This window comes from Protopterus annectens, chromosome 1.part1, assembly GCF_019279795.1.
Source record: "Protopterus annectens isolate FY-2018-M chromosome 1.part1, PAN1.0, whole genome shotgun sequence".
Classification (NCBI taxonomy): Eukaryota; Metazoa; Chordata; order Ceratodontiformes; family Protopteridae; genus Protopterus; species Protopterus annectens.
Genome location: NC_056726.1, coordinates 309,624,784 through 309,651,657, shown reverse-complemented (window position 1 = coordinate 309,651,657; position 26,874 = coordinate 309,624,784). Strand labels below are relative to the sequence as shown.

General features: G+C 41.4%; 1 protein-coding gene across 5 annotated transcripts in view; it reads right to left on the bottom strand.

Moving 5' to 3' along the window:
- Window positions 1–26,874, bottom strand: part of ATP8B1 (ATPase phospholipid transporting 8B1) — a 1,573,644-nt gene that overhangs the window by 522,772 nt on the left and 1,023,998 nt on the right. For all 5 annotated transcript variants that reach the window (XM_044074782.1, XM_044074792.1, XM_044074774.1 and 2 more), the window contains one exon: window positions 12,967–13,175. In XM_044074782.1, coding sequence (XP_043930717.1) covers window positions 12,967–13,175 — 209 coding nt within the window. The remainder of the gene's footprint in view (window positions 1–12,966; window positions 13,176–26,874) is intronic.

The window sequence follows — 26,874 nt, the reverse complement described above, 5'->3', positions numbered from 1 at the left end:
CTAGGGGAGGAAAAATGTGGTTCCGAAAAACTCAGGCAGCCTTTCAGGACACCCATGGAGAAATGCCCTCTAGAGACAGAGGAGGGGGTTATAATGGCAGACGGGGTCCACAACAACAGGGGTCAGTTCTCCGGTCAGTCCTACCAACACCCCTGAAAGGGGGCCCAACTGGTTCGGCTCTGGATGCAGTCGGGGATAGCTTGTTTTTGTGCCCAGAAGCCTGGCTAAACATAACATTGGACACTTGGGTACAAAGCATCATTTCCAGAGGATATTTCATACCGTTCTTTACCCCTCCCATTCTTAAAGAAAATCCCAGATGTTCCACCCAATCTCAGGGAACAAGCAATCATAGAGGTCCACAGATTGCTAGAAAAAAGTCTCATCCAACCAGTCCCAGCAGACCAAGTCGGATTCGGAACTTACTCAAGATTCTTTCTAGTACCAAAGAAAACAGGGGACTGGAGACCTATCTTGGACCTCAACAGACTCAACCAGTTCGTAAAGAAAGAGAAGTTCCAAATGGTCACGCTTCAGTCCATTCTTCCCTTCTTAGGGAAAGGTGAATAGATGTGCTCCATAGATTAAGGATGCGTACTATCACAAAGATGAACAGAAGCTCCAGAGGTCATCTGCGCTTCCGGCTGGGAGCCAATCATTAACAGTCTTGAGCCCTGTCCTTTGGTCTCACTACAGCCCCCAGAGTGTTCAACAAATGTATGGCAGTGGTCACGGCCCACCTGAGATGTCTAGAATTCCTGGTGTTTCCATACCTAGACGATTGGCTCCTCACAGCTACCACCAGGCATCACTTGACTCAGGCAACACAATACACTCTGACACTCTGCCATCAATTAGGCATTACAATCAACTTCAAAAAGTCTGCCTTATCGCCATCGCAGCATACCATTTATATAGGAGCAGAGTTAGATACCTCAACTACCACTCTATGTCTCCCTATCAAAAGAGTCTCTCTTCTCTGCCAAAAAGTCAGCTCACTGGTGTCAAAGAACAAAGCTACAGCAGCAGAGGTATTGAAAGCACTAGGTTTGATGGCAGCAGCAATCCTGGCTATACCACTTGCAAGGATGCATATGCGAATTCTTCAATGGCTCCTCTTCGCTCAATGGTCTTACCAGAAACTACCGATGCACCACAGGATTCTTATTACGGATTCTTGCAGGAGAGACCTTCAGTGGTGGTTGACGTCTCTTCTTATCACAATCAGAAGACCCTTTGTCCCCCCCATGTAGCCACTGTGACCACGGACGCTTCCCTGATAGGGTGGGGGGGCATTTTCAGGGAAAGACTGCCCAAGGCACATGGACAGATCAAGAATCAGATCTGCACATCAATGTTCTAGAGTTGAGAGAGGTACCTCTGGCGTTGCAGTACTTTCAGGACTCTCTCTAGGGACTATTGCAATTCAGACAGACAACATGCCAGAAGTCTGGTACTTGAACAAGCAGGGCGGAATCAAGTCTTATCCCCTTTGTCGAGAAGCCCTCAGGGTCTGGCAATGGGCCGTCTCATCCCAGCGTTTTCTGTTAGCAACACACATCCTGGGGGAAATCCAACGTGATAGCGGACAAGCTAAGCAGGGCAATATTACTCCCTCATGAGTGGTCTCTCAAACAACAGGTTGCGGAGTTGATTTTCCGCAAATAGGGCCAGCCTTGCTGCGACATTTTTGCCAGCCACATCAATTCAAAATGCAGACGTTACTTTGCCCTAATACCACCTCCCGGTCACCCCCCCCAGAGACGCACTTTTACACGATTGGCCCCTGGGTCTCCTCTATGCATTTCCACCCTTCCCATTAATATCCAAATTTTTACAGAAAGCAAAATCACTGGGAAGGATGGTTATACTCATAGCCCCATACTGGCCTCGACAGATTTGGTTTCCATTTCTCCACCATCATCTGTTGGAAGATCCATGGATCCTGGACCCAGTTCTGGACCTTCTGACTCACCAGTCATGGGATCTTCATCCTTCTCTGCAGTCCCTGAAACTGACTGCTTGGCTAATCCACTTCCCCTAATTGCCAGGCTTCATTCAATTTCAGAAGATACAAGACAGATTCTCTTATCTTCACAAGCCATCTACCAGGAAATTATATGGCAGTAAATGGAAAAGGTTCTCAATTTGGGCCAACATGCAGAACATTGACCCTTTCCGAGCTCCGCTATCTTCGATTTTAGAATTTCTAACAAAAAGTTTTTAAGGAAGGGGCAGCAGCTGCTACAGTTCAAGTTCAGATAGCTGCTATCTCAAATTTTCACCTTGGTTTTGGTGGCACAAATATTGAGCCATAAATCATCTAAAACCTTCCTTAAAGGTGTTCATATGAGACCTCTGATCAAAATTCCCTTTTCTCCCTGGAATTTAAACTTTATGCTGTCTCAAATTATTCTTCCCCCTTTTGAACCAGCATCTTCTTGTGATTTAAAATTTTTATCTTGGAAAACAATTTTTCTTGTGGCCATTATGTCTGCCAGCAGAGTGTCAGAACTTCAAGCATCATCTATCAGAGCACCCTACATGATCTTCCATGCTGTTAGAGTATCTCTAAGAACAAACCCCTCATTTTTACCTAAAGTCTGTTCTGAGTCAAATATCAATCAAATCATTGTACTGCCAGTCTTTTTCCCTGAACACTCTAGCAAATTGGAATATATGCTGCACAAACGATGTTCACAGACAGCTCAGATTTTATCTCGACAGAACTAAAGATATTAGGAAATCAGACCAACTTTTTGTATCCTTCTCAAAAGCAAGAAAAGGCAATCCAGTGGCTAAAACAACTATCTAAATGGTTATCCGATTGTATATCCTTTGTTTATAAGAATGCCAGCATGCCTTTAACGCATAAACTGAAAGCTTATTCTAACCAAAGCTCTGTCTACCTCTTCTGCTTTTCAAGCTAAATTGCACCTTGACAATATTTGCGCTGCAGCCACTTGGTCTAAGCCTCATACCATTATCACACATTACAAAGTAGATAGGGCTTCAAGGGACAGGTCTTCCCTTTGGTTCTACGGTACTGAAGAACATACTCCCATGAGCCACCCAAGGTCGAGGGTGCTAGGGACGCTACCCATCAGTGAGAATAAACATATAGAAGTTATGTACTTACCATAACGTTCCATGTGAGTTGTTTATCTCGCCTTTATTCTCACGTCCCTCCCTCCTTCCCCCCTCCAGGCTGACTATTGACTTAGAGGCTAGTACCATCCTGGTTATTCAATATTTCTTCTTCCCTTTTTGGAAGTGTTCTTCTTAGATATATATATACTGTTATTCGCAGTAAACAAGATCTGAGGTAATTCCAGCAGTGCATTGTGGGATAAGGGGCTTGGTCTTGAGCTACTGGCAAACCTTGAGCTTGCTGTCAACCATGTTGGAGCCGAGGATCGGCTCCGAACCCATCAGTGAGAATAAAGGCGAGATAAACACCTCACATGGAATGTTATGGTAAGTACATATCTTCTATTTCTTTACCCTTAAAAGCTACTGCATTAACTGTTTCATGACGCACTACACACCATCAAAAAAGAGTAGGGTTGCAGCTTTTCAGTTGATCAACTTATTTCTTAAAATGTTCCCTTTTAATAAAAGAATGTGAGCCTTTTGATTTACAAAACCTTTGGAAATGATTCCACTTATTGCATCATGGCATTGCTGACCAAAAGCTAAACATTTTTTCCCTTATAGATTTATGACTTCCATCACAATTACAACAGTTGGCAATGAAACTAGGTTGGGGCCCATGCTTGGAGTTTGCTGACTCAGTCTTATGCTTCACAGAGACTTTGCAGACTCTGGAATGTGCTAGAAAGCTATGGGGTTTACCAGTGGGTGCTGCAGGAGCTACAGTTGCTGCAGTGTGTTTGGGCCTGTTTCTTTTAACCATGTGCTGCATACTATCAACATAAGCTTTATCACTGTGCCTTTTAGAGCTATTCTCATTTGTAAGCATATTTGTTTGCTTTTCTGTAAGCTCATATCTGACAAATCTCAATGGCCTTATTCACGTTAAATCACTGTCACAAAGTAAAATCTTTCTCTCAGCATCATCTTTAATGCCACACACAAGTCTGTCTTATCAACTCATACCTTAAGTCCCCAAATCTGCACGTTTTAGCCTCATTTCTCGGGCCAGTTATATACGCTGCAAAAGCTTCACCAGGCTTTTGATCCCTTGTGTAAAATAAGCGCCTTTCCATTATAACATTTGTCTGGGGGTTGCACATTTCTTTAATTTTACGTTTTAAGCATTCTGAGTCCTCCCCTTGATTCAGCTAGTACAACAATATAATTGGTTTTCCCCCCTCTCCTGTATAGATAGCAGGTGCATACACAAATGAACGTTCCCTTTCTATGGCTTCTGACCCAGCTAAATTAAGCAGAATATATGCCTTTGTACGGTCATCTATTAGAAAATGCAGCCTTTATGAAAATGTCATACTCTTGCTCAAACCGATTCACAGCAATATTACTCTCAATCACAAGTGCACTGGGTTTTCGTAATCCATCTGCCATGCCCATTAAAGTGTGTACAAACAATGAAAATATGTCCCTTGTAATCATTTACGAACTGTTGTGTGAGCTTGTAACAACATTCAAATGTACAATAAACTCTTTGAAATACTGTAGTTTGTGAAATATACTCAAATGGCTGCATTCTGGGAAATAACTTTACTGTAACACTGCACAAACACACACACTTGTACACGTCTGATAACTTGGATATCTTTGCTTAACACAAAATGCATGCTTTGTGAAAATGTGGTTGTTTCCCCTTACTTTATTCATTTTATGCAATTTGGACTTTTTCAATCATTTTCTGTAGTAATTTGAATATTTTTATCAATATCATACATATTGGTTTATGCAAATATTTAGAACGTTCTGTATGCCTCATTCATATTTTATGAAGAAATAGTGCGGAGCAAGTTTTAATATTCAAAATTTGTTTCGGACCTTTTTTTGTGAAGTATGCACATTATAGGGATGATTCACTGCTCTATATTCCTCCAGGTCCAAGCAAGTGCCTTAAGTCATTTTAGCCAAATCTCTTCTGGTACCATGTCCTTTTAGGCATGCTGCTTCTGATACCATGTCACTCATCCCTCTAACAGATGACAAGCAGGTGGGGTAGCTCGTTTAGATGTTTTAATACATAGAAACACATCAGGATGGCTAGTAGCCTCATAAAATACAAATGAACTGGCTAACAGACAGACCTTACATAAATACATGCTTACATCTCAACAGCTTACTACAAAATGGCAGTCAGACAAGCACGTGCTTAGTATTTATACACTTGTCTAAGCCTTTGGATAGCTTCTTAAAAGGTACATAGACAGACATTGATCTACACTACATAAAGGGGGTAAAGATCCATCAGATCCAGCTTTATACAGGCACATTTCAGTACTAAATCATGATTATAAAGTGTTTATGTCTATAATGGCTAAAGAATGGCAACAGTGACTCCAAAATTTATAGATAGGATCAATGTGGTTTTATGGAGGGGAGGCAAACTTTTGACAACAAGCAACAGTAATTATCCAGAGGGAAGCAGAATGTAAGAAAATATCACTGTTGCTGGTGGGTCTTAATTTAGCAAAATAATTTGATAGAGTAAACTGGGATTTTATGAGCAGAGCAATGGAAGCATTTGCATTTCCTGATAAAATTATAAGGCTGATTAGGAGAATATATGAAGGATGGGAGGCAAAAATTAAAGTGGGTAAGGTCACCTCTGATGATATCTGCTTGAGCAGAGAAACCAGGCAGGGGTGTCCTCTCTCTTTTTTATTTGCATTATATTTTGAACCATTGGAAAAGAAAATAAGGGATCAGAAATTCAAGGATGTAATTGGTACGGTAGTCAAGAAAAGTTGGCTCTATTTGCAGATGACATTATTTTATACCTGACAAAACCAAAAAGGGACATTACAGTGCTGTGGAACATATTGGCAGTTTCAGAGCTTTTCATGATACAAAATTAATGAAGGAAAAACTAAAGCAATAGAGGTAAATTATGTACCCACCTATGAATTGGTTCAGCAATGTCCATATTTATGTGGACATGATAAAATGAAGTTTTTAGGAGTATGAAATAAAAATGATACTGGTGTGGCAGCTAAGGATATGTGGAAAGACAACAAAAAAGTGATACAAAAACTGAGAAAATGGAGCTTTTTTACATGGATATGGATAGTAAAATACAATTAGTTAAAATATTTTTAGTCCCTTTAGTTTTATACACTGGTCAGGCATATTTCTATCAACCAGAGAAGTTGTGGATAGCAATTAAAGAGCTAAAGGATTTTATCTTAAGGGAAAGATAACAAGAGTCAAGTGAGATAAACATTCTTCAAATAGAACAGGGAGGATTGGGATTACCAGACTTGAAGGGGTATTTCAAAGCAACACAGTTAAGGCTCCTGTAGATAGCATAACAGAAAACTATTATCCAAAGTGGAAAGAGAAGATAATGAAACAAGGAGGAAGCTCTCAAGTAACAAGGAGAGGCTGGGATGTTGGCTGCAGACCTTTAAGGAGAAAAATAATCATACAGATTATATTCATTAAATTCATAAAGTAGCAGAAGGTCTTCTAAGAAGTAAGCCAACACGGGAAAGGGGATTCTGCCAACAGGGATGACTGCAATTAGGGATACAGACAATAGGCAACAGGGGTCAGGAATATATTGGAGAAAAATGGCAAAAGGTGCCAAAGTACTGGGAGCAAATAATGGTAACAGAATAGAAAGATGCCAAGAACATATTTGGACTGCAAGCTAAAGATTCCCTTCCATTAGCAAGCATTGATATCAAAGTATAGGCAAAGAGAAAGAAATAGGGGGGTCCTAAACAAAAGACCAGCACATGCAGAGTTTTTAGTAGAATCTAGAACAGAAGTTGCCATTAAGGAATAATTAGTACAGCATATAAAATATTGCATAACTATAAGAATCAGAGGTGATTAGGAAGGACTGGGAAGAGAGATTAGATAAACAATTCACAAATAAAAAATGGGGAGATGCACGTATGTTGCCCAAATATGCAACAAAATCTAGAAGATTTTGATCTTTGCCTGAAGTGCTTGCATAGGTATTTTTATACCCAAAGCAGACTTCAAAGACGTTTTCCTCGGGTAGACAGCAAATGTTGGGAGGTATGATGGGGCAGAAAGAGGCAACTGGGAACATTTTCTGGGAATGTAATGAGTTGATAGACTTACAGATTCCCTTCAGACTGCCCTGTCAGAGAAGCTGCATGAGCAAATTGAAGCATCTAGGGAAATGATTTATCTGATGTTGTTAATCTTCATTCCATTCATCACTGATGGGTTATCGGTTCCGTCCTTGGAACACAGCCGGTCTTATACCAAGCTTGTGCTACCCAAAAACTCTAGAGCTTAGCTTTTACCCATAATACCCTTCTCCCTGTTACCTCAGATCTCATTAGCAGTGTTCAAGCCAGCTCTCAAACAAGTCTTATAATTTTTGATATATAGTGCTTATTGGAAAGTCTTGATAGTTTATTCATCTGTTATTTTACTTGTTTCTACCCTTTTAAAGCTATCACTAGGTTCCTACCCTCTTTTCTAAAACTTTCCTGACAAACTACCAGTTGGTAATCTTTGCACCATTGCTGGTACACACCCTTCTTCTCTACCCACTGTAGTAATCTTCTAGTACCATTGTTAGTATTTCCTTTCTGGTTCTTTGCCTGTTTATATAATATTAATACTGACATTTTATTTTATTTACCTGTTTCTTTGCTCTGCCTTTGATAGTATTGGTATTTAACATGTTTGAAAAAAGGGCACTTCAGGCTTCAAACAATGTCTGAAGTGTGGGAGAAAAATGCTGAATAGTGACAATCATGATGACCCTGTGTATTGCTTGGGAGTGCCTCATATCTCTCTGTTCAACTGCCTTGCTCTATTTTTCAAAGTTTTAGTTTCCGTACATTGAATGAAAGAAAGAATAAGTTGATACTAAAGGGCCTTCTTAAATCACCCTTATCAGGGGCTCTCTCTGCATTGGAGGGTTCACACCCCCCTCCTAGGAAAGAAAGAGAGAGGCCACATTCAGTTCCCTCCTCACCCTCTAGTGAGTGAGGAGGAGACAACCTATACCCCAAACTGGCGAAACTTTCCATTCTGGACTAGAAACCAGCTTCCATGGCACTGATTTCAGTACAGTCTACTGCAATATCGCCAGTACGTCCTTTGGCACCAACACAGTCTATGCCTAAATCACAGATTTTGACCTCCACACCAATCTCAGCACCAAGCCTTCCAAAGGCTCCACTCACTCAGATGGACACCCCTCCCTTGATAGTCTCAAAACTGGAGATGGTGGTGCCATTAGACACTTGAGCACAGACCTGATATTCCCAGTCTGTGGACCCTTTCTTAGGGGAGGTATACAGCCCTTTTAGAATGACCAAAGTCCCCATTGGGGATATCCACAAGATCCACCAGGAGCCTCTCTCCAAACTAGATGTGGTGCGCCTTGTGGACCAGCTGCTGACAAGCCAGAGGATTCCTACAGATTTAAAAACCCAATTCCTTCTTGGACTTGGAAACACTGCTTCACTGACTCCATCTTACTCTCCTCCTTCGACCTCCTTGCAGGTTTTGAAGGAGGTCATTGTTCCACTGCATTCAGCATTCATCAGACCTGTCATTGAGTACAATGCTGCATTTGGCATGTACCTAACCAGGCATATCCAATAACTGGAGCATCCACACAGGTTCCTCATTATAGTAAAGGGTGCAAGTAACATGTCCCACGCAGACTGCCACAAAGCCCTTTCCCTGTATCCTGTCTCCTACAAACTGTTGAGAGTTGAGTTATGCCTGGAATACAAGGAATTGTTGGACCCCATCCAGAGAGATCTCCTGCATATCTGCAAAACAAATAGCACTAGAATTACCCATTCTAAGACCTTCAGCTTGCCTATGATATACACAATCTCCTGGAGAGAGAGGCATGCATCCCAGAGACTACCCCCTTCTCTGGAACAGGCTCCCTATGAATGTGAAGCAGGGTTCCTCCTTAACCCAAGTGTAACTTGGACAACTGGATGAAAAACAGGAAATGCATCCTTGGTTTGACACCCATGTCTCTAATGAACACAAGCAGCCTTGTAAATGGTTCATCTTCCAGGTACATGCTTTTACAGTTTTTATCTCCCCCTGCTTACATTTATCAGGGGCACCAGAACTTGCAAGAGAATTTGGACGCATAGCTAGGCTTAAAAATACCCCAATGTCCATTAGCCTAGGACACACCTATGAATATATGAACCTTCTCATGCAGTCCAAGGCACTTATCAGGGTAGAGTGTGGCAAACATGAGTCAATGAAATTCAAGACTGCTTTGCTTACTACAAGCACTTTTCTAACAGATCAGCAGGATCACCTGGTGTGAAGGTTGGCATCACTGCATCTACAGGTTTCTGAGGCCCATCAATCCTACTCATGCAGCTTCACAGTAGAACCATCAAAACAGATGCTGATGTAGTCTGATGCCTTCAAAAATTATCTAGCTGCCAAACTCCCAGAGTGAATAAGTGAATGCCTGAGGAGTGCTTTTTCTGTGATAAAAATATTCTTCCTGCCCTAAGGTCAAAGAATGAATCTAAGGTGGTCTTAGTGAAAAGATGATGTAAGTCTAAACTTCTGCAGGCTAAGCAAGAACCCCTGGGTTAGTCAACTAATAGGAGGTGATAAGTAAGGAATTTCCCAAGCTTTTACACCTAGGCAATTTTGATTAGGCAGTCATCAAGGGAAGGGCAATACATAGCTCCACTTTGACCCAAGCAGTATAACTATAGGAGCTAAGTATTTGCCAAGATCTTGGACATAATGATGACGGCAGATGTCAGAAAGAAAGCGGATGCGAAAGTTTCTGTCTTAAACCTATTGCAACCGCCTGTGGTCCTCCTGGACAAAGCTGTACACGTAGACATCCTTCATATTCGGAGTTACAAAGACAGCATCTTTAACTAGGAAGGCACAAAGGCCTATAAGGTGAGCATTTTGAATTTTTGAACACAAGGAAAGTATTTAGCTGAGAAGTCCAGAAGAGCCTTCACATCCCATCCATCTGTGGTACCAAACATAGTCTTGAGTAGAAACTCTTGGCCTGCTCCTGGATGGAGACCCTTTCAATAGGTCCACTTAGGAGCAGCTAAAAGATGGTGCAGTCTTAACTGTTGTGGCCGTTAGGGAGTTGATGCATGCCTAAAAAGGGATAGGACTTACTGAATTCCATCTTCTAGCCTTAGATACTCAAGGGCTCACTGATCAGATCAAAACACTTTGGCAAGTAGTGAGTCTTTCATCTAAAAATTGTGAGAGGGGTAGGGGACACTGTAGCCTACACTACTAGCTTCCCTTACTGTTGGGTAGGGATCTGCTCCAAAGTCCCCCAGTGCTGTTGCCTATCTCAACCCTTCTAGCCCTTGCAGATATCATTTTTACTCCAAGGGCTTCTGCTTGGAGCACTCTGCCTCAGCTTTCTTGCAGTAAAAGGATTGCTTGGTGCAGTAATTTCTGGTTTGCTTTAGACTAGATAAATGAAAAGGCAGCTTTCACAGACTCCTTATCTTGACACGGTCAAACAGCTCCTTCTAAATACATCCTGTAGAAGATTGTCAAAAATCAAGTCCTCATCTAAAAAATATTAAGTTAATGGCCTTTCACATCCTGAGGTAGGGCTTAAATTAAAACAGCTATTCATTACAGATACAGTGCCCATGGCTGTCCAGTGACACAAATACCCACAATGACCATCATATACCTGATTACACACTCACCTTTAAAGCAGTCCGCATCTATCTTGTAAGTTTAAGGTTTTATCGTTTGTGTCCTTTGCCTTACTTTCCTCATACCCTTAAAAGGAGTTCCCCTTTGTGTTGTGTGACACAAGTCTGGCAACTAACAACTATGATTCCAAGGACAGAGATAGTATAGACCCTTTTTCTAAAACCTGTCCTGAACCCCAATTTCGCAACCATTACCATGGGTGTTGAAATCCAAGTGCTAACTTAGATTGCCTGACTACATTTATGGATGCTACAGTGGATTCTGTCACAGGATTCTTATACGAACATTCATATTTCTGGAGGATTCTGTAGCAATGGTCAGCTGAGATTCGGGCTATAGCAAAGGTGCTCTATAAAGTAACCTTAAAACTCCAAAATGCTGATGAAAATAGCCACAATCCTTGACTCTTCCATATCAAGTAGCTCTAAATACCACTTAGTCAGACAACCCCATCCTAAGTAATCAAAGGTTAGTCTCCTGAAGGATACATCATTATAAGGAGACCCTAAAGCTATGGCATTGTCTATGTGCATATATTGCAGCCAAGCTGGGAGTGGTATTGGTCCAAGCAGACAAGATCCTCTTTTTGCAGTTCAGAGCTGACTGACCCCTCCAGGGTAAGAGCGCTCCTTCCTCTCTGAGTAGCATACGAAAAGCAAAGGGCAAATTCCTGTGAAAGAGGGGTTGTTCACTGACAGACTGTCACAAACTCTTCAGAAAACATCCTATAATTAAAAAATGCAAAGGCTGAGGCAAACGCCATGGTACAGATATCCCACGAGAGCCAGACATGAGAGTGATAGAAGATGTGGGGAAAGGCACAAAAACAAGAGCCCAACCCACATCTGAAGGCAGCTATTCCAAAATTATGGGGAGCTGTAGTGAATTTTGGCCAGAGAGAAGCTGACCTCATACAGAGAACTAGCACAGTCTGGAAAATGTATGCATACAGCTGTGGTACAGTTACAAAAGGCTTGGCTAGATTCTGCTACTGTGAACCAGCTATCTGCCTGCTTAAAAAGGAGGGTAAAAAGGAGCTTGGACTGGAGTGGATGAAGCTATACTTCTCTGGGTCTGGCTTGCACAGGCCTAGATGACACCACTGAATTCTAAGCCCATATGCCAGTTTCTTAATCACTGCCTTACTTGGTTTGCCCAAATTATATCTGCTACTGTCTCGTGGGCCTGGGTAGATTTCCCCCTTGTTATTATTTGTAGAGGACTCTGGCTGAGAGATGGGTGGTGCATGTCTGTTCCAGTACAGGAGGTATTTTTGTATGGCCCAGTGTCTTGTTAAGATTCTTACAGTGTTTACAGGAGTAATCTGATGGCTCATTATCTAGGCAGAAAAAAAGTTGCATTCGTTTGGAGGAAATCATCTGTATGTACACTTGCTGGTGAATTTTTCTAGGGATGTCATGATCCACAAAAAATTCTCCAAAATCATAATCATATCAAAAGTAGCTGCAATAATTTTTACACAAGAAAATATAACCAACCAGGAAAAACCCTCTAAATGGGGTACTCATCTCTTTTCAAAGCAATAAGAAAGCAAAATAAGTGGATGCTCATAAGTAGGCATATACTTGTCTCGTGCAGTAAAAAAAAAAGTGAAGATGGTGCATGCCACTCTTCGGACAGTGAAGTATTCTGCCAACCTCCATGGTATGGGGGGACACTATCCAGCTCTAGAAGTCAGTACAGAAGGTCTGACATTTACCTACAGTTAATACCCATGTTTTGAGAGCTGTTGAGTTTTCCTCACTCTACCTTTTAAATGACTCATCAGTGCTACAAGTGACAAAACAGATAAGAATGATGGTTCCATAAGAGCTGATTTATAAGTGCTATCTACACTTATTTTTGTGTTCTTACTGAAGACAGTGTCAAAACTGACATGAAGGTCCTCATATGCCAGTTCCACAGGATTGTACACACTAAGGATTACATAAGTGACATACTCCAGTGGCCCACTTTCTGTTGCCCAGGGGTTGATATCGGTTTGGTTTGATTTTAGTGATTCTGACTAGCTTTTTTAATTTCAAAAGTAAGCCATGTCACATCAATGTGGTAGATAAGAGGCACAATTCTATAGGTAAAGCTTACCATATATCTGTCCATTAATGGCACATTTTTTGAATACCATGATGTTCTGCGTTAGTGTTCCAGTCTTGTCAGAGAAGATGTACTGAATCTGTCCAAGCTGTTCATTCAGAGTTGTAGTTCTTGCATTGGCTGCAGTGTCATTTTTGTCATAATACATCAGCATATCCCAGTTTATGAAGTAGCTTTGCCCCAAACGAATCACTTCCACACTAAAGAAAACAAAAGAAAACAATGGGTTTGCATATACTGTCTACAATATTCAGCACATACACTAAAATATGTTGACATCCACTATTAATAGTTATTATAATGGTTAACTATTATATACTTAGAGAAGGTGGAAGCTAGAAAATAAAAATGCACTATGGATACGATCATACAGGCAAACCCATCAAATCAAGCTTTATTTTCAATATTTTTATTAGCAAGAAAGTACAGGCATTATAATAATTAAGGAAACAAAACCTCGTGGTTAACATTATGGTTGTTACTTTGAGTTCCTGCCTTCCATCATACGATGATACCTGCAGAGGTATTTTTAAGAGGTAGATAGGCTTCTACACTGTTTCAGTACAATAAGAACAAGAATAGCAGGCTGCAGAAAACGATAAAACGATTAAAATATTAGAGTGTTTCAGAAATAGTTGTGTAATGAGATGAAGTGCGTTAATTTATGTTTGTATTTTTGATGACTGGGTTGCCCTGCTAGGTTTGAAGTGCCTTTTCAATGGAGGCTTGGGGTGAACAGCTCCAAGAGGAGTAAAATATAAACTGAAGAGCCAAACTGTGTTAGCATACAGATCAAATTAGGTATGTTATATAACATTATCTTGGCTGGTCTAACTAGACCTATGAAATGTGCAGTAATATTTATACAAGACTACGGAAATATCAAATATTCACGAAATTCCCCTCCTGCCTTACTGATTGGGGAGGGGGGTACTCCATGTGTTGCCCCTTTTGGGTGGTGCTGAAGTAAGGAAGGCTGAGTGCACAGATATGATAGAAGAATTCTGAAAACAAAAGTTAAGTGAAAGCTTCTAATGTACTGGATGACAGGTTTGCCTGATGCTTGCTTTCCAGCTATCTGCATGGGAGTTTATTCCAGAGGTGAGGGGCAATGGTGAGTAATAACACAAGGTAGGAAGGCAGATTCATTAATCTGCTTCAGCAGATCAATAAAACAAGGTGGAGAAAGATCATTAACTCAGTGTCTCCCTCATCTCTGGAATAGACTCAGCCAGCAGATAAATCAGTGTGATACATTACCTTCCTTCAAACAGGACCTGGATAACTAGATGAGTATTCATAAAGCCACCCTGAGCTTGACTGTTCTAGACCTTCCCCTCCTTGAGAGGGTAGGTATAGTCTATGGGGGGAGCTGACAAGACATAACGGTTACAAGACTCAGTGGCCTTGAACTGCCCACGATTCCACTGAATTTCCTGAATGTACCCAAGGAAGTGTTAAATTCATGACCTGCACATCAGAGTCATTATCTATCCAATGATACTGAACACAATGGAGCAAAGTGACCTGTAAGAAGGATGAGTACAGGAAGGAAGCACATTGCAAATGTGAGAAATGAAGGCAACTGAAAAAAAAAAATAGGGAGAGACCACAAAAAGGAAAACAGTTGCTCAAACAGCCGTGGCTACAAGCAATTCTACTCTTGTTTTATGACTGATTAAATTCACTAAAAGAACTGTTAAAAAATAGGCACGGGTGTCCAGAAGATCTAGAAGACCAAACAAAATGCCTTAACGCTAGTTTATTTGTAAAAAATTATTTAGCGTTTTCGCCACTAAAAACAAAGTGGCTTCATCAGAGAAACAGTTTAAAAAGGTGCCAAACCTTTTAAATAGCTACATACAAAGTATCCAAGTACGTCACTTCCTTATAATCACAAAGACAATAAATAAATGAAAAATAAATTTCAAATACAAAACAACAATGTTTACCATTAATACCACTTTGAAAGACAGTAATATTAAGTATACTACTAAAGAGGTCTTATTTAGTATTTATTACGTATCTTTTAGTTGAAAGATTTTATTAAGAATACCCAAATCAAATAACTTAATAGGTATTGAATATTAAAATTAAACTCAATGGATAAAATACCATCTTACATTAAAAAATATATATATATGTAAATATCAAATGACTAATTTTATCAATATTGTTTATAAGTTAGGGCTAAAAAGCAAATGTTCCCATGTAAATATATTTTTACTATATAAAGAAGAAATCTGTATGTGTGCATTTTTAATCCGACAGTTTATCTCAAAAAGGATTTGTATCTTAAAACTGATTAAATATTATAGTTTTCATTTAGGCCTGGGAAGTTGAATGCGTTTAATTTAAGCTGCCATTCAAGTTCCCGATTCTCCAATAATAAAGAACAAGGGCCTCCCCGAATACTTGGTGAGATATGATCAATGGCCATAAAATGAAAACTATGTCCCGGATTATTAACTATATGTTTGGCTAAAGCATTCTCACATTTACCATGCTTAATAGCATAAATATGTTGGTAAATACGCTCACGAAATTTTCTATCGGTTTTACTGACGTAGAAAGCCAAACAGCAAACACAAAATGCAATATAAACAATAGACTTCGTTTCGCAATTAATCTTAAATTTAATTTCATATTTTCTATTTCTAATGCAAAATGTACTCCCTGTTTTAAGCATTTTGCACCAATTGCAAAAGCCACAAGTGAATGTTCCCTTCTGTCTATTAAGAGAGTTTTCGTCAAATTTCCTTTGTAATAACTCCTTAATATTACTCCCTCTTTTATATACAACTCTAGGACTGGGTCCTAATTTTTCCAATAAAGAATTACTAGAAATTAGGTGCCAATTTTTTCGAATGATTTCCCAGATTTGATGGGAATTATTGTTAAATGTAGTAACAAAGCTCAAAGATAAAGGACTCTTGATGTCATTATCACCAGTAACCAGTATGCGAAGGGGAACTCGTATCAGTGATGGTACATGTAATAGCCCCATGAGTCGACAGAAGTGTAGAATTTTCATAATTAAGAAGTGGTTTATAAAACCCTTTCAATCTCTTGGTTTCAACTTCAAAAGTTAACTCATCTATTAAAGCCGGGGGGGGGGGGGTACCCCCGGTTTAAGAAAAGATCCCTCAAAAATTCACACTCTTTATGAAAATCGGGAAGAGTGCTACACATCCTCACTGCCCTGACCAACTGTCCCTTCACAATAGCCCGTTTTTGTTTAAAGGGATGAGAACTCGAAAAATGCAGGTAGGAATTACAGTATGTAACCTTCCTGAAAATTCTGGACAAAAACTTGTGATTAGACAGATCCTTGGTCAGTTTGACATCAAGGTAGTCAATCTCCCGTTTTGAAAAGCTATATGTGAATTTGAGGAAAGTTGTAGATTCATTAAGAGTGTTAACAAACGAGTGGGCTAAATTCACTAAAAGAAGAATCATAGTAAGATTTATGGAAAGTATTCAGAGAAATCATTGTTCCGCTACTAGTGCTTCACCGCTGAGGTCTGGTAGCATCATGGTGGTAACTAATTAAGAGATATGCAAGAGTCGCATTGAACAAAAGCTGATCTGCAATGCATTTGCAAGTCTGTAATAGAACACAATCCATTTAGAGGCATACACCCTCTACCAGTCCATGCAGAGTTGTTGCACTTTCCCCCACAGACAGAAAGATACATCCAATGACACAAATGTATATTCATATGGGTCCACTTTGTAATTTCAAAACCTCGAACATCACAATCCCAAGGTTCAGATGTTCAAAGTTTTGAAATCTCGAACCTGAACTGAGATTGCCCAACAGTGCGGAACAGTAACTTTACCGTTCTCTTCACTGTAGTGCAATCTCGGAATTGGCATATTTAAGGAGCAGGGTGTATGTTGGGGGGGTGCAGGGGGGCTTACCCCCTGCAAAAAAAAATGTGATTTCTTATATTTTATAGTTTTTTTTTTTTTTTTAATTTCGAGATTTCAAAACTTCGAACATCTGAACCTTGGGATTCTGATGTTCGAGATTTTGAAGTTTCAAAATTACAAAGGAGACCCATTCATACAGACCCAGGACAGTCGCATGTGTGCACACACAATTCCATACAGTCCTACTAATGTCCCTAAATGCACATGCATACACACAGCCTGGCAGTACTGCTGCAGCACTAACAGACCCCACTGCTGTCTGTGTGTACACCATGAATCTACTGTAATCAATCTTTGCTATTCTGCACAAAATTACCTGGAAAAGATTTATCCAAATCTCGTTACTACATTATTTCAGTCACAGTGTACAACATCAGGGCAGAGTACATGGCTAATTTACATTAGCCATGTCCCCAGACTACCGCATTCGCATGCAGTAATATCTAGCAGGACTGCTGTATCACTACTTGCTGGAGTATTCGTACCATTAAAGCAGTACAGGGATAGCTCTCCACCTTGTTTGTTTTATATTGTATTTTACTAAAATCTTCAAAACAATACCTTTTAAATAACAGACATGCACAGTTGCAAAACCAATGACCGACTCTCTCCAGAAGACAATATGTACTCTTACTGGGGGGGGGGGCTATGCCTATCACACCCCCCAACTATATATACTAACTCCAGGATCTCACTACAGTGGGAAAAGGGCATATACCTTTTACTTGCCTTATAGTACACTACACAGTGCCATATATAGTAACTGCAGCTCAGTGAAATGAGACTCAATGAAATGAGTTTTCAGTAATTTCAGTTTTCAGCGAAGTTGTCAGGGTAATGAAATGAGATTCAACTAAACAAAGTAGACATATATATATATATATATATACATACATACACACAACACACACACACACACACACACATTACTGTGTAGTTTTGTCTTGTGGTACTCTTTTGCCTTAGGCCTCTTGTGCCTAGATTATTTCAGTTTTCCCTTTTCTAGTGTTACCGGTTATATGTACTTCTAATCACCAATTTTGGTATTTGCTCCATTTTATTACCATTGTCGGCAGCCTTTTTTTATTTTTCTCTCTTTTCTTATTTAGGTTCCTTCGCCATCATGTTGGATAAGCTGACCAGTTCCAAAAAATGCACGTCCTGTTGGTACAAGACCCCCAAGCCTTGTAATGTATTGTTTGTGTTCTGCTCATTTGAATGTCAAATGTGCAATCTGTGTGAAGTTCAGTCATAAAGCTTTGGTTGACCTTGGAGACAAGTTAGAGTGTTTGTTACCCTCTACCTCTTACATCTTCGGCTGAAGTTCCCCACTCCTTCCAGAAAGCCTCCTGAGAAGGCTAAAGGGGATTGTTCGAAGAATGGCAAAGAAGCTAGAAAATGATCCCCTGATCATTGTTCTTCCTCTATTTCAAGTTCTGCTCCCCCAAAAAAGATCTATAAGCCATTGGATCTGACTGGCTTTTCAGATATAGTAAGTGAAAATCTCCAACTCGCTGTTTCTCCACCTTCAACCCTGAGCAGATTCCTTTCCAGATCCATTTACCATTTCTTTAGGAGACCTCCCAGAGAAGGGCTTCAAGAAAGATACTGTAGATTACTCCTGGAGGATGTCTCCTTTGGTGAAATACTTGAGCTTTTGAAACAAAGGTGGTTGGTTTTCTGACCGACCTTCCCAGGAAGAGTCTTTCTTGAGGCTTTCGGAGCAGACTCCACTACATCTTGGGTAGTCCCCCTCCCCCCAAGTGGACGAGATAGTGGACCTCATCTCCTGTGGGGCCTGGAAGGATCTAGATGTCACAGAACCAATCCCTAAAAGACAAATACTTGGTTGCACCCAAGGATCATGCTCACTGGAGCAAGGATCCTCTAGTAGATGCTATGGTGGTAGCAGCAGCCACCAAGAATGAACATGGTGAACAAAGTTCTGTCCATCCCCCAATAGAGTTCAGGGCATTGAACAGGTTTGGGAAGCATGTTTATACATCAGTGACTTCTTTAAGGTCACTAAACTATTTGGCACATCACAAGATTTCAGAGGAACTTGGAGTTCTCCAATGCCCTCTCTGGGCTCATGTCAGCAGAGGACAAGACAATTTTTTTGCAACTGGCCACCCTACAGTTCCCTCATTGAATGCCTCTATGAGACTTATTTCCCATGCCTCAGAAGATGCTTTGAGAGCTGCAGGTCCAGGAATAGCTGCGAGATTCCACTCCTGGATGTGCCTCTGATGTCATGGAGCCTTTCCAGTCATTGTGCATGAATGCTCCTATTGATGGGTTTACCTTATTTGGTCCCAAGGTTAAAGAAAGCCTATCTAGATGTAAACAAGATGGGAATACCTTATCTTCTGTGAAGATACATTTCTCTATACCCTAAAGGGCCTTTTCCTGAAACCAGAGAGATGTGGTAGGAAAATGTGGTTCCAGAAATTGCAAGGCTCTTCCCAGAACTCCTATGGGGACAGGTCCCACAGTGGCAGAGGGGGAATTCCAATAGTAGATGATGTCCTCATGGTAGAGGAAGCCTGAAAGCCAAGGTTTAGTGGTCTCTTCTCTGTGAAGCCCTACTAGTGTTCCTGAAAGATTGCCTGACTACTGCACTCTGGAGACAGTCAGAGGGGGCACTGGGCACTTATCTGTACACCTGGAAACCTGGACAGCCATTACCAAAGACACTTGAATGCAGAGGATTTCCAGAGGTTATTAAATATACTTTTCTCTTCAGCCTCCCCAATCTATCTACAAAACTTCCTGGCATTCCACCCATTCAAAGGAAAGTGGCAGCTACAGGAAGACAAATTGCTGGCCAAAAATCATCCAAGTGGTCCCTGCAGACCAACAAGGATTTGGAACTTATTCAAAGCTCTTTTTGGTGTCATGGAAAAACAGGGATCTGAGGCTTATCTTGGATATTAGCAACTTAAACCAATATGTCAAACATTCCAAGTTCCAAAGGGTCTCATTTCAATCCATTCTGATGTTTTTGCGCAAGGACATTTGGATGTGCTCAATATATCTGTAGGATGTGTACTCACATCAAAATATATAGGTAATCCAGGAGATTTCAGCACTTCTGGCTGGGAGCCAGTGATTACTAATTCACATTCCTGCCCTTGGGTTCCTCATCATAGTCCCCAGGATGTTCACTAAATGCATGGTAGTAGTCACAGCTCTTCTGAGACTGCTTGGATTCTGGGGGTTTCCATAAATTGACGACTGGGTAATTTCTGCTCCCACCAGTCCTCTACTGATTCAAGCCAGAGACTGCTTGGTCCAACTATGTTTTCAACTGGGCATCACAGTGAACTGCATCAAGTCACAGATATCCCCCACTCAAGTCATGGAGTTTATTGGTCCTCATCTAAAAATGGTGACTCAAATTGCAAGCTAACTTCACTCAAGAATAAATACCTTTACAGAGTTAAGCATCCCACATCCTTTCTCTACCTTCCCCACTAGCAAGATTGGTTTTATAACCCCTGGGATCTATGGCAGTTTCCATAACTAATACCCCTAACAAGATATTACAAGAAGGTACTACAATGACGCTTGCAGGCCAGTGGTCTAAGTTGACGGTTCCTCTCTGCTCCAATATGAATTACAAGAATTTGCAAGAAACACATTACCTGGTAGATCACCAAGAGAGAAGTTTCTCAGGGCCACCCATTTATCCTTACACCATCCATGGCTAGTTATTACTAATGTCTCCAAACTATGGTGGGGGGCATTACTTGGGAAGAATAGCCCAAGGCACTTGGTTCCAACAGGAGGCAAATCTTCACATCAACGTCCTGGAAGTGAGAGCAGTCCTATTAGCATTGCAGGCATTTCAAGATGCTCTCCCTCCTAGAATGATTGCCATCCAGACATACAATATGTCAGCAATTTGCTACATCAACAAGTAGGGAAAGTACAGTTGTGTACACTTACCATAAATGTAGATGTTTGAGTGTATTCACTGTTGCAATCATTACATTTGGGTAATCTGCTGGCAGGTTGCCCTCAGTCGGCCTGAATAACAAAGTCTAAGGTCCTGCATCGGTTGCTGTCTCTTCTTCCATGACGTCAGGTCATCAGGGGTATAAAACATGCAGCCGATGCCATTTTAATCAGTTTTTCTTGCCCCAGATGTCAGGTGCCCCCCAAATGGGGAGCAAATAATAATAATAATAATATATATATATATATATATATATATATATATATATATCTCTATATATATATCTATAATGTATGTAAATTAGAACACAAAATTGTACCTTCAACTAAAAGCAAATACACCAAAAGGGCTTTTGAGCATAGTAAGAGAAAGAAGAGGTATAATAAGAGAGAAATATGGGGCTGGCAGGGTGGGTAACCAGGACTGAAACAGTGAATACACTCGAACATCTACATTTATGGTAAGTGTACACAACTGTACTATGTTCTTCGTGTTTCACTGTTGCAGTCATTACATTTTAGTAGAATCCCAAAGCTATGGTTGGGAGGATGGAATTATACAGCATTAGGCGCAGCTATAAGGCCCTGCAGGACAGCAGTGGCAAAGCCTGCCCTGGATTTAGAAAAGAGAGGTAAATGGTAATGTTTGGTGAATGTATGAACTAAGCTCCAGGTGGCAGCTCCTAAAATGTCTCTGTTAGGAACCCCTCTGAGAAAGGCTGCAGAAGTAGATGCAGCCCTGGTGGAATGGGATCTGATCCCCTTGGGGACAGGTTTACCATGGTGCATGTAGCAGAAACGAATAAAATGGCTTATCCATTTTGAAATAGTCTGCTTTGAAATAGCCTTCCCCTCTGCCCTTGCAGAAAATGCCACCAGTAGTTGCTCAGATTTTCTTAGAGATTTTGTCCTGTTTAAATAGAATCTTAGTTGCCTGTGTACATCCAAAGAATGCAGAATCCGCTCCCCCTTGTTCTGTGGATTTGGGAAAAAGTTGGCAGATGAATGGTCTGATTAAGAGCCACATCGGATACCACCTTAGGCATAAAGGATGGATTGGTCCTGAGGGCCACCCTGTCCGGATAAAAGATAATGAAAGGCTCCACAGCCATGGGAGCCTGTAGTTCTGAAATCCTTCTAGCGGAAGTGACTGCTAAAAGAAAAGCTGTCTTCCAAAAGAGAAATTTTATGTCTGCAGTAGCAGCTGGTTCAAAAGGAGGTAGGGTGAGTTTTTCCAGCACAAAATTAAGGTCCCATGCCGGAGTTGGTGCTCTCCTGGGAGGTCTCAAATTTTTGGCCCCTCTGAGGTACTGCTTTAGCAGGGGATGAGAAAAGAGAGGGGGCTCTGTGTTGTAATGAGCCAAAATGGCAGAGGCATGGATCTTTATGGAAGAAAAGGATAGGCCCTTATGAAGCATCTCCATTAAATATTGCAGAATCTGAGGAATCTTGGGCATTGCTAGTTTATTCCCTGTGCTTGGTTCCAGGCAAAGAATATTTTCCATTTATCAGCATAAGATTTTCTAGTACTAAGCCTTCTAGCCTCCAAGATGACATCTATCACAGGTTTACTGAGGGATGTGACTGGTGAAATTAGTTGATTAGCCATGCTGCAAGATTCAGAGTTTGGAGCTGAGTGTGCAGAATTTGATAGTTCTGCAGAGACAGTAGACAAGGTGTGAGGCAGGTGCCACGGAGGTAGGTGTGACATATTGCGTAGGAGGGGGTACCAGTGTTGGTGAGGCTAGTCTGGAGCAATCAGAATCATTTTTGTGTTTTTCCTGTCTGACTTTTAGTAAAACCTTGGAGAGCAGAAGCAGAGGGGGAAAGGCATAGACCGATGGGTTTTTCCAGCTGAAGGATAGAGCATCCACTTTCCAAGCTTTTTGCAATGAATTCTTGTGCAGAATTTGTCCAACTAATAATTTTGGGGAGAGGCAAAAAGATTTAAGTCTGGGCTCCCCCGTCTCTGTCTCAACATACCAAAGATTTGTGGATCCAGTTTCCATTCGTGTGGGTCCATAAGATTTCTGCTTAGTCAGTCTGCCAGAGTATTTTGCCTTCCTGGCAGGAATTGAACTTGTAGATATATTTGGTAAGTCAAGGCCGTGTTCCACAAAGCCATGGATAGTCTAAAAAAGGGGTAGGAGTGGGTACCCCCCCCCAGCTTGTTTATATACCACATAACTGTGGTGTTGTCCGTCTTTATCAGTAGTTGTCCTGGATGAAGAAAGTCCTTGAAGGCTGTCAGAGCATTCTGTACAGCTAGCATTTCTTTCTGGTTGATATGGAGGTGCATTTGAATTGGGCTCCATTCGCCCTGAATGCATCTCCTTGCCAGATGGACCCCCAAGCATACTCTGATGCATCTGTAGTCAGGGTTTGGGTGGCAGGGGGTGGAATGAATGACAGTCCCTTGTTTTGGTGACAGGCCTCTGTCCACCATAGGAACTCATGTTGCAGGCAAGGAATGATAGGAATCATTGTTTCCAGGCTGTGACAATGTTGACCCCATAAGCTTTTTAAGTACCATTGAAGTTTCCTCATATGCAGTCTTGCACATGGAATTAGTAGAATGCAGGAAGCCATGAACCCCAAGGCCTGCAGAATCTGTCTTGCAGATAACTGGGTTTTTGTAGACACTTGTTTGAAGAATGACATCAATTGAATTTGTTTGTCTGGCGTGAGGTAAGCCATCTGGGCAGTTGTATTCAAGCTTGCACCCAGGAATGTAATTTGAGAGGGTACCAGTTGTGATTTCTTTTCATTGATGGTGTACCCTAGGCATGTTAGAAGCGTTTCTACAAATGCCAGATGCTGAAGAAGAGTGTCTAATTCAGGCAGAAAACAAGGACAATCGTCCAGATAAATTTGAATGTTTCTTTGTCTGCAGGATGCAATTACTGGTGCCCGGCACTTTGTGAAGACCCTGGGTGCAGTAGATAAGCCAAAGGGCAGTGCAGAGAACTGGTAATGCAAATAGCCTGCTTTGAAGCGGAGGTATCTTCTGCAAGATTCCCTGATTGGGATATGCAGGTAAGCCTCTTAAGTCTAGAGTTACCAACCAGGAATCCTTGCCCAGCATAGGCAATACCTGTTGTAGAGTCAGCAGCTTGAATTTTGGAATGTCCAGAAAAGTATTTAGAATGGATAAGTCCAGAATTGGACGCCATGATTTGTCTTTTCTGGGTACCAGGAAAAGTCTCGAATAGAAACCTTGTCCTTTTTCCCTTTCTGGTACTGGTTGAATAGTCCCCATATCCATGGGGGACATCACTTGTTTCTGGGCCTCTGCCCACTGACTTGGAGAATTGGCAATGTGTGGAAATGAAATCTTTATCCCTGGGATACTGTATTTAAAACCCGCTTGTCCTGGGTAATTAGATGCCAATTTTGTGCATGAAGTTCTAGTAAAAGATAACTTCTTGGAAGTGGCAGAGAAAAGTCATTGAGACTGTTTACCGTAGGGAGGGGCCTTGCTACTTCCAGATTTGGAGGTGGAGGCACCCCATTGTTTTGTTCTGTAAGCTCCTTGTGACTGAAACCTGGAGCCTTTGGAATGTCTGGGTTTGGCCTGGGTGGCTCTGGTGGGTACTGGAAAGGACCAATTCGTAGTAGGACAGTGCCTACTGAACCTGGGTGGCTGCACTTGTAGGAAATCTTTTACAGTATGCATAGATTTAGCTTTGTCTTCCATCTTTTTCAAAACTTCTTCTGCCTTATTACCAAATAGACTATCCTGTTATAGAGGTGCATCCAACAATTTCGCTTTAACATGATCAGGCAAATTTTGCTCCTTGAGCCAAGCACGCCTTCTTATCACAGATCCAGTTACGGCTGCCCTGCAAGAGGCCTCCAAGGAATCAAAACCACATTGCAAAGTATGCTTTTCAACTTGTTCACCTGAGTGCAATAAATCCTGTAACTATTTTCCACACAATCAGAAATCAACATAACATTCTGTTTCAGTAAGCCCATGACATGCTGCTATTTAAGCATATGAAATTGACAGTTTAAAGCCCTGATAGGGTTGCAGACGTGTAAGCCTTCTTACCCCATCTATCCAGCGCCCTGCAGTCTCTATCAGAAGGGGTAGGATTTTTAGCAGTAGAAGCCTTAACACCCTTGGGACCCTGAGAAATTGTTTCAGGATCAGCAGTAGGGTTTTTAAAAAGAAACTTGTGATAATCAGGAACCCTGTAATATCTGTCTGGCTTACTAGGAGCCGGAGGCAGTGAATCAGGAGCCATGCTGGATTCTGAGAAATCATCATCAACAATGTCTAAAACAGGAGGTATAGCCAAAGGCCTATGCTGAGGAAGGAGGAAATCCCTAAGCCTCTTTTTGGATTCTGAAAAATCCTGACTCAAAGTATGCAAAGTTTCTCCAAAAGAAAAATCCTCAAGAGGGGAAGCAGAAGGAATGGATTCTTCTGCATCAGAATCCTTATAAGGTGGAATAGAAAGTTCCTGATCAGAAGAGGAATCAGAAGAAATGGAAACCTGATCTGAAGATTCATAATCAGTGCCTTGTCTAGGCCTCTTAGCAGGAGGGGGTTGGGAACCCCTGATCCAGGTAATTAAATCATCTGCCATTTTGATAATTTGTTTTTTAGGCATAGGGGCCTGAACATGTGGCCCATGCGTCGGTTTTTTAGCCATAGAAGTTGATTTTGGCCTTGTTTTTGATGATGGCATTGGTTTAATATACAAATCTCTATGCCTGAAAACACCCTCAGAAGCTGATGGTGCCTGCTCAGCAGCTCCGGACCCATCTAAGGGAGACACATCCGCGGGTTCAATACTTGAAGTGTCTTGTGGTATACCGGACTCCAAATGGGTCACGGTAGAGGCCTGCAAAACAAAAGTAGCGGGCATCAGGGGCTGCGAAAGCGCCTCACTGAGTACTGGCGAACCGGCGACTGGCTTAGGAGAAGCTTCATTGTCGGTTTTGGACCGACAGTCTGTCTTCTGTCTTTCTTTGCATTTTTTTGCGTATTCCGGTAGTCGGATTGCTAACCAAAGACATTTCTGGATAGCTAAACCTTGAACCAAAATAATGAGATGCAAAAATATATCGGCGCTTAATAGTGTATTGGTTAAATTTAGCACAAAACTGACAGCAAGGCACATTGTGGTCAGGGCCTAGGCAAGGAATACTGTACGAATGAAAGTCCTTATGAGGTATTTGCTTCCCACAAGTAATACAATTATTAACTTTTACTGACATTGGTAAGGAGCAAGAAAAAGTTTCCCCAATGGGGTACTTAGCTTTAGGTTGAAGACTTCGGTTCTGAAACTCGAAAATGAAAATTTCAGGGGTTGACCGACCGGCACTTGCAAAATGCTTCTGCTTCGGGCACCGTGCGGCAAGAAAGACTGATTAAAATGGCATCGGCTGCATGTTTTATACCCCTGATGTCATGGAAGAAGTGACAGCAACCGAAGCAGGACCCAAGACTTTGTTATTCAGACCAGCTGAGGGCAACCTGCCAGGAGATTACCCAAATGTAATGACTGCAACAGTGAAACATGAACATCAAGATCATATCCCCTATGTTGACAAGAGATGACAGTCTGGGAGTGGGTGATCCTTCTGGCTGCCTTCTTTTGGCAATGCACATTCTGGAGAAGTCCAAAATATTAGCAGACAAATTGAGCAGATCCATCTTACTTCATCATGAGTGGTCTCTCAACCACGTGGTGGTGGAAATGATTTTTTGTCAATGGGGCCAACCATGCTGCAATGTCTTTTCTTCCCCTCTAAACTCCAAGTGCAGCAGGTACTCCCTTTTCCCTCCAGATTGAGAGTCACCAAGAGACTAGTCCAAGATTGGCTCCCTAGGATCCTGTATGCTTTTCCTCCTACCCTCCGATTCACAAATTTCTACAGAAAGCATCTTACCGGAAGGGAAAGTAATCCCCACTGCTCCATTCTGGCCTTATCAAGTATGGTTCCCCTTCCTGTGGCCTCATCTGGTGCACCCTCCTTGTGTGTTGGATC